Source organism: Dreissena polymorpha, chromosome 4, assembly GCF_020536995.1.
Source record: "Dreissena polymorpha isolate Duluth1 chromosome 4, UMN_Dpol_1.0, whole genome shotgun sequence".
Lineage (NCBI taxonomy): Eukaryota > Metazoa > Mollusca > Bivalvia > Myida > Dreissenidae > Dreissena > Dreissena polymorpha.
The window spans coordinates 103,842,845-103,852,053 of NC_068358.1; the positions used below are offsets into that span (position 1 = coordinate 103,842,845).

Sequence of the window (9,209 nt, forward strand, 5' to 3'; positions counted from 1 at the left end):
CTGAAAATGAAGTATATACACTTTCTACAGATACGTCTTTATGTAAGTACTTATAATAAGTTTAATTGCCGTCACGTTCTTCCATTCGCATCGCCGACGAGATGTTTTCCCGTCTAAAAAATCGCGCTCCGCAATGACGTGATGTGCTAAGCTAGACAAACGAAGCGGACACAAAATGGATGACAGGTGGCGGTGTTGAACGGACGTGGTTTTTATATTCTATGACTTTTATGATTTTTTAAATGCAATTTTAAGACTTTTATTTGCTGTAAGTGCTTTTATTAACAGGCGAACTATAGCTGTGGACATCCTTCGTGCGACGGAGCCCAACATTTTGTGTTTCTCTTGTAACATTAAGAATATTTTGACGATTTTAATTTTTATTCCTATTGCTACCCCAGAAATTTGGAAGTGCTCACAGCGCGCGATTACCTAGGAGGCAACCAAGAAGTCCCTGGTTTCACAAGTCAAATTGAATAGTATACAAGTGTGCAAAAAGTTTATAGACAGATTATTAACATTATAAGACCTTATTATCCCCTTTGATCGTTATATCATGGCTTCACTTGTTATTCCAGTAGGGTCCCTAGAATAAATACAGAAGCACGGCCCTATACCTTGAATGTTGCGTCTGCCCTTATCAAGAAGCTGAAAGCAGCAAGAAGAAATGTATTCCTCGAAATCCACCATAAACGAGAAAAAATTGTCATCGATGCAGATCTTGCAACATTTGAATTGTTAAAATGTGCCATGCTTCAATATTACTGTATTCAAGGACCTAACCGCTCTATAGATATTAAAAAGGTATATGACAAAAAGCGTGTAGCTGTCACATAATACACCACTTATGTACAGTGTAACGATTCTACTGGACATTCCTATACTCTAAACATCTACCCCACAACCAGTAGGTGTCTGGTCAACGGAAAAGGTATGCAGGGATTCATCGATGCTGACCTTCCCAAACTCCACTCTTTGCTCCAAGGTGCCCAGTCCGCTTGTGGGTATAGCTTTGAATACATCAATAGAACATTGAATCCGAAATAGAAAAGGCGCTAAGCAAGAAATCTGAGAAATCTTCCGACATCTGTCGTGGCTGTAATAAGAAATGTAAATCATGGAGTACCCTTTGCACATATGGTAACCATTGCATACACTACAGATGTGAAAAGCTGTCTTAAATTGAAATAGAATATAATGAAGATAAAACAATAAGAACAAACAGTGCAAATGCAAGCTCTGTGTATCCCCCTGCCCGTTTTTATCCACCCTCTCGCTGTGTCTCAACATGTGCACAAGATATACTTGATGAAGAATTGGGCGATTGGTGTGTCGCGCGTGATACCCTCATAACGGACAATAGTGAAGCATGTGATAGCTGTTTGGGTACCTGTCACACGGCATGTGTGTATAGGAATGGCAGTAGTGTAACTTGTACTCTCTGTGCTGCAAATTAATCACAGATTACCAGGAGAAGTAATATAGTTCATAACAGACCGGCTTCTCCCAGAAATGTTGCTGACAACCCCACTGTCGTGGCGACCACTCATAGCGAAAAAGAAGGTAGTCTTGGTCATAACACCATCTATTTGACTGCTTCGCAACCAGATAGCTCTTCACCCGCTCGCACTCCCGTCTCTCCAACAGGTTGGAAATCTATTCTCAGTCATAAACAGCCGGTCCCTGCTCAAAACTGTGACAAGTGCCTGAGATCTGACGAAATTCGCACCAAAGAAATCAAGCTGACTTAATTGGAGAGTGAATTAAAACTCAAAGAAAAAAATGGACGCACTCCAAAAAGACAACACTTAGCTTGAAGAACTGGTGAAAAAACTCGAATACAGAAACAACAAAATGAATCTAGCCATTAAAACCCTATATACTAGAATATCTATGCTTTAAAATGGGACCACCCCCAGTAGTACACATAATATTGTGAATGCTTCCGTGGCGGATGAATTTGTATCGTCACATATCACCAATACTCTTAACTCTGATCAGACAGGAAGTATAAAGAGCAAATTTGTGATAAGCTGTCAAGCGTTGCATGATAAAATCTCAGATTGTCTTTGGAGAAATGGAAAAGAAAGTCGACCTCATCGCTAAAGCATTTAACAACAGCTCACAATCCACCTCTGGGGATTATTCTAGTGCACCCAGTACACGTACCTTAAATACACAGTATATTATTACTACAGATCCGAGACCTTTCACAGGAGGCCCTCTATTCCAAGCGACACTCCCACTGCCAACACATACCATATCCCCACAAAATGCAGAAGTGGCCTCCACCCATATTCCCTATACCTCCACCTGGTTTTTCTTGGTATAAAGGCGTCTCAGATTATCCTCCTACGAGCAGTCATCCTATGCCAGGAAATGGCCATTCGGTAAGCAATGCTACATGCAGACTGCCCGATAACCATCACAATTTACATCAGGAAGTATTTAGCGGGCGACTAGTGCAACATGTAAGCAACCGAGTGATGACCCTAATAGTTCCTCATTTGGAAGTGTTCAGCTGATAAGCAGTGGCCCGCGTAAGCTGCCAGACAATAGCCTCTCACGTTGCGTACCGGGAAGTGTTAAGCCGGTGAGCAGTGCCCAACGTAAGCTGCCGGATGATGACTCTCATTATTCCATATCAGGTAGTGACCAGATGGTCAGCAGTGCCCCTTGTAAGCAGCCGTCTGGCAATGCAGGACCCAGATTGGATAAGGGGGGTTATCCCGACATGCCAGAAGTAATTACAGCCGGCGCAACCAGAAATTTTCGCCGAACGGCCTCAAACGTTTAACAAGTTTTAGCAAATAAGGACCACATGTTACTACGAGTGGGCTCGTTTAACTGTTAAGATATGAAGGCATCCACACACGCTATTATAGAAATGTCAAAACAATGTCAAATAATATAGTAGTTTCGTAAAACCCCTCCATGAAGGCTCGGAAAGAATCCAATGTGTGGAAATTTGCGACAGAAATTCTTGCAAGATGAAAACACTAATTGTGTGTGTACATGCCATGCCGGGGGTACAGTACGAGTGCTGATGACGTTTGTAGCGTTATTGATGAACTTGTTGTGATTATCTCTAAGATTAGAAACTCTCACAATATTCTCATAGGCGGTGACTTAAAATATAGACCTTAGTGCACAAACCTCTGACAGAAGAAGATCATACATTAACAATTTCATAGAAGAGTTTCAATTAGAATATACTTGTGTAGGCTCTACGTTCTTCCACCCAAGTGGGGCGTCCAAATCTGAAATAGATTACTTTCTAGCGACAAAATCTGTTTTATACACAGAAATAAAGAAGTTCTTCAAGTAGTGTCAAATGTCTCTGACCATGTGCCAATCACAGTTACTATAAAACTCGAGCTGACCGCAAAACCATCAAGTGATTGTAATAAGGCTAAATCGACTATCGTGAATAGTGTAAAGTGGGACAAAATTGATAAACAAACCTATGCTAATCTTGTTGCCTTAAAGTTCGATAGTGTTGGATCATGTATGAATCAAACGGTAGAAAAGTCAGCTACTGAAATTTGTGACATTATGTGCCATGCCGCTCATGAAGTACATGGGAGAAAGGAAAAAACCTAGAAACACTAAACCCAAACTAGCCGTATGGAATTCAGAAATATCGCTATCTTTAATGAATTTTAGAATAATAAACAAACGATGGAAAGCGAATGGTAGTAAGAATGACTCATGTGACCCGATATTTATTGAAAGAAAGTGTGCTAAGAAGGAATGTAGACGTTTATGTAGGGTTAGTGCTGCCAAGAAATTGAGTGATGAGAAGCAAGAGATTATGGACTTTAGGTCATGTGACAAGAAACTTTTTTTATAAACTGATTAATAGAAAGAGATGATCCTTGAAACAAGTGGTTGAAGACCTATATGTAGGAGAAACACTGTACTCAGGAACGGAAGGTATTTTCGAGGGGTTAAAAGTGCACTTCGAGTGTTTAGCACAAAACTCAGATGACAGCGATTTTGATAAAATCTATCACAGTTAAAAGTGAGATATCCGCAATCACCAATATTGTTTCAAACTCTCCCGTGAACCTTGTGAATCTAGATGAACTGACAAAAGCTCTGAAAACCATTAAAAAAGGAAAAGCGGCGGATATTTTTGGTATTTATATAGAGCATGTTGTATTTGGTCAGGACAGTTTAAGAACTCGTATTCTTGAAATTATCAACATTATCTTCAGTAACAGAGAAATTTCCACCTGTTTAAAAAGAGGCATCTTAACCCCGGTGTTAAAAAAGAAAGGCGTTACAAACAAAGTAGGCAATTACAGAGAAATAACAGTACTGCCTACATTGTGCAAAATTATAGAGACAATATTAAGAAATCGAATTCAAGACTGTAGCTTAAACGTGCAAAACCCTGTGGATTCTCAGGAAACGAGGATTCTCTTCAGGGTCCTCCCCATTAAATGCCGCCTTTATTCTCGAGGAGTACTACCTCGAGTGTTCAGACATAAAAGTCACTGCTCATGTTGTGTTCCTGGACGCAAAGTCTGCGTTCGACGTGGTAGACCACTGCCAACTTCTGCTCAGACTATACCATGCAGGAATAAGTGATGGCCATTGGCTCCTCTTGAAATCTCTGCATGAACATTCGTCCAGTGCTGTTAGGTATACGTCCCAAATCAGTGATTCCTTCAGAATATCACAAGGAGTGCGACAAGGAGGGATCCTCTCCACGGACCTCTACAGGCTCTACGTCAACCCTTTGCTGGATAGGTTAGTCGACACCGGACGAGGTGGGCGCATTAGCACCGTACTTGCTAATAGCTCGGCATGTGCAGATGACGTATGTTTAATAGGCAGAAACCACGCAGATGTACAGTTAATGATAGATATGTCCCTATCTTTTGCAAATGAGGAACGTTACCTCCTTCAACCCAATAAAACTGTAGCTCTAAACATCAAACCCTCTAACAGAACAACAATCCCCCATAGTGAAAGTTTCACGCTGGGTAAAATTAACCTCAACTATGTTGATACCTCAGTCCACTTGTGGATAACAAGAACGACGTCTGTCTGTGAAACAGCTGAAATTAACGTAGAAGGAAACAACTCACAGGCAAGACGTGCTCTGTACAGTTTTCTTGGAGCCGGGTTGCAAGGTCACAATGGTCTGGACCACAAGTCGATGCTGGATCTCTACAAGTCATTTGTTCTACCTGTGCTCACCTACGGTATAGAAATATTCACACCAAAAAGTACTTTAATTAAACAATTAGAACTATTCAAAGGAAAACTATTAAACAGATACTTTCTCTACCAAGCAACGCTGCAGAACCCTGTGTGCTTATCCTTACTGGACTTCTACCAATTGAAGCAATCTATCATCTGAAAATTCTGATTTTTTTTCAACAATATATGTAGTCAAAGTGAATCTAGTATTGAACGCCAACTTGTGATACGGCAACTATCGGTGAAATCAGGGAAATCCTTATCTTGGATAACTGTGTGCTCCCGCTCCTTGTGAAATATGACCTAGGAGAGGTTGATAATTATCTGCAACACCCCCTTAATAAATCCCAGTGGAAATTACGTATACACAAAACGGTAGTGAATTACTGGAAAGACTATGTTGATAGGATTGCCCCAACTTATTCATCTCTGAAATAAATGAATATCCAATACTTACCTGGCAAACTTCACCCCCTGTTACAAGTTGGATGCTCCTTAGTACTAGAGGTAACTAGACTCCCTACAAGATTCAGGCTACTTACCGGAACCTATATACTCAAAGTGAATAGGAGCCGCTATAACCAGTGTGCTATAGACGCAGTGTGCCCAAACTGTTAACAGGAGGACGACACAGTTGAACACTTCTTGCTACATTGTTCTGCACTGAAACAGGTAATAGACCCGGTTATGTGCGAATTTGGAATATACTAGAGTCTATGGATCTCCACACACAAATTATTTCCCCTACACTATTCGCCCAGACCCTTATTGACTGGTCAACCATCGTCCCAAACCAACCCTTATATAGAGACAAAATGCGCATACTAGAATTTCATATACGAAGACTATTGTTCCACTTACATACCACAAGATATAGACTTTACAAAGAAATGCCTGGAAACTGAGGACTTCTTGGTTGAATAACATGTGGTCTAGATACTTGTTCAGTGTTTGTAATAGATGTTGTGCTTATATACGTACCTTGTGATGTACTGGTGAAAAATAGCATGTGGTCCAGTTACGCTTTCAGAGTGCGTTTCACTAAGCTGCATACGCAAATAATTTCCGTAAATATTTGCGTACGCAAATCTTGTTCTCAAAAACGCGTTTTACTAAACAGCGTTAATTAACGCAGTGCGTAAATTCTGTCGTAAATTTACGCCAGATATATACTTCGCGTAAATCAGAAAAATTGGCGTATTGCCGATCTGTCTTGGATGACAGTTGTTTTATCCGACATCGGGCCCGGGAAGGAATCGAGTTGAGATCGAAAAATGATCGGACGATCAACGAACGGTTATCGCCCTGCGTGCGCCCGACATCGGAATCATTGTACGTGTATCATAACGAGCATCGTCCGGCGTCCGTCGGGCATCGTGCGGAGGCCCTCCGGCAATCAGACGGTCGCCGGCCGATGTATATGCCTCTGGGAAATACCTTTACTGTTGCCGATACTACAAAGTGGCCCGGTTTCCGTGCGATCATCGGCCGGTCGCCAGCACGATGAGCGGAAAAGTACGTTGGCCGCTGATTGGACGGTGATCGGTGTCTATTTGTGACTGGGGTATAATCGAAAAGGACATCGTTGAAAGGTATCGTCTGTCGCCGGAGGGTATTATATAGGTGGTTTTGGCGTGACGTCACAAGAGGGGTTTTCCGTTACTAAAAATAGATTGGCCGTCACACCTCTCGATCGCGGCCATTTACATATTATCAGAGTAAAGGTCGTCGATAGACTAAATACTGACGATTTCACAAAACAAAACTATAAATACCCGTTTTCTATCTTAAAGTAAGACTTTAATAAATGATATTTCAAAAAATATAAAACATTTTGATTATAATTATAAGTGGTGTGGATGCGATCACAGGTGGTTAGCGTGTGGCTATGATACTAATTAGTGAAAACATCATTTTGAATGATAAAAATCATATTATAACGAAAAATTAAATTTTATGAAAAAATAAATTCACTATCAAATATATATATATAACAAGGTATGCAACTCAAAATCACCCCAAAACGGGGTGCATCGCTTTGAACAGCCATATCTTCATCAATTGTTCAGCGATTTTCACGATCTCGGTCTTATTCAACGCAGAAATGAATTTTCTTTCTGGAAATGTATATGTCTTGCAATATTTTTACAAATGTTGGGTCAACTTTTAAGAAATGACACGATACACAACTCGCATGACCCAGTTGACAATGATTATGCAGTCTTTATGAATGAAATCTCCAGTTGTAAAGACACACCTCCGCATTGGACCAATGAAATCACTCGTGTGTTTAAAATGTCAGTTAGTTGAAATGTATGTAAACAAAGGTTTCAAACGGCGCTGGACAGTTAGTCTTGATGCATAATGTAACGACAAGAACGGTAATAATGTTTTTCATACGTTTTATTAAATTATGGTATCGAGGTACATGAACTTTGTAGGGTAGTTGCCCTTTACTCCGTGAAGATTTCAGTCTTAAAGACTGCATGATCATTGTCAACTGGGTCATGCGAGTTGTGTATCGTGTTATTTCTTAAAGATTGGAGACTACATGAGACTTTGACTGATGGCGGGAAACCCTTCTCAACTAGTACGAAGCCGATAAATAGATGGCCATAAAACAGTGACCGCTGATTCGCGTCGAGTTCTTTCTTGCATAACGTATGACCCCCCTTTTTATTGTTTAAATCAGTGCGGCTTGGAATGGTCTTTAAGAAAAGATATGCTTATGGGGATGTCTATGCGCAAAAGTTTGACTTTATTTTTTGTTAAAGTTATTGCTTTCACATTGAATTTGTGTAGGAAATCTTTTGGTATATCGTGACCTTATTCAGTTCCCCATTTATGCTTGGAAAGTCGTCGAAGGCTGGAGAAGGGAAGTAACTGCGCGTAGACCAGATTATGGATATGAAAAACACATAACAGGGCTTGAACGGCACCTGTATCGCATTGTTAATACACGATTTCTCTCGTTTAAGTCCTCCTTTTGCCAAGTTTCTGCACCCCGCCAGAGGGCATTGTAGATAAAGTTTATGCAATAATAATCATTGTCGTTTAGAATAAGAGTCTAGAGTAGAGTAGAGGCATAGAAAAGTTGACTTTAGTCGAAAATAAATGTAAGTTACAATGACTTAATAAGCGTAAACAACGATTATTGATCATCACTGATCAGTAGCCTCAGAGTGCTGTAAGTATCTTCACAAAACACTTATGTATCTACTAGTCTCATAATTGACAGTTTGGTTAATTATGAGGATAGTAAACGAAATGTATTTTCTAGGATATCATATACCACCTTACTTTTAAAAGAGTATATTAGATATTGAAGGAAATAGCTGCCATACATATAGCAGTAATTAATGACAGCCTGTCTCAGACCAGTCTGGACAATCCTCAAGCAAACCTGCTGGGTGTGTTTGCAGGAATGATCGATTGATGGACCGTGACGAAGACCAGCTTTGTTTTGGCATGGCCCCTCAATACTGTACTAGCCATAGGCAGGTCTGTTAACTGCAGTTAAATCTGACCCATATAACATCTTTATAAAATATCTATGTTATATAAATCTCAAACAATGTAAAAACAACCATTGAAATTGTTTCAACCTAAAATAAACAAATACGAAAAATTAATTTATTTACTGGCAAAATAGGGGCGATTATGCTCCTGCATCCTGAAGAGTGGACAATAACAGCTATAAGTCTGGATTTATCTATGTTTTGAAGTTTTTAATGTGGATATATTTTTCAGGCTATGGGATTTGCGGTGACCGATTCTTTTACCCACCATATCCAGCAAACGTTTCGGCAAAAAGTGTTTGCACATCAGGCTGTAGATGTGGTGGACAAAAATAGATCAATGAGCCATGCTAACGTTAACACTACATCTTTTGGATAAAGGGACGCCTTCAATGGGATGACCTGTACAGTGTCCTGCAACGGGTTGACCGCAAATTGTACCTGCCTGTTGTGTGAAGGTGATCTGTTCTAAATATC

General features: G+C 40.2%; 1 protein-coding gene across 1 annotated transcript; it reads left to right on the forward strand.

Moving 5' to 3' along the window:
- Positions 1-2,077: 2,077 nt before the first annotated feature.
- On the forward strand, positions 2,078-5,832 carry LOC127878672 (uncharacterized). Its single transcript, XM_052425201.1, has 3 exons — positions 2,078-2,165; positions 4,434-5,216; positions 5,714-5,832. The coding sequence occupies exons 1-3, from the start codon at positions 2,078-2,080 to the stop codon at positions 5,830-5,832; spliced, it is 990 nt and encodes a 329-aa protein (XP_052281161.1).
- The last annotated feature ends 3,377 nt before the right edge of the window (positions 5,833-9,209 follow it).

Excerpts from the sequence above, each read along its gene's own strand:
- LOC127878672 (XM_052425201.1), top strand. The coding sequence starts at position 2,078 with ATGGAAAAGAAAGTCGACCTCATCGCTAAAGCATTTAACAACAGCTCA. Across the intron at positions 2,166-4,433 it reads TTCTAGTGCACCCAGTACAC|GGTCCTCCCCATTAAATGCC; the intron begins GTACCTTAAATA and ends GATTCTCTTCAG. Across the intron at positions 5,217-5,713 it reads TCTACCTGTGCTCACCTACG|TACTAGAGGTAACTAGACTC; the intron begins GTATAGAAATAT and ends GATGCTCCTTAG.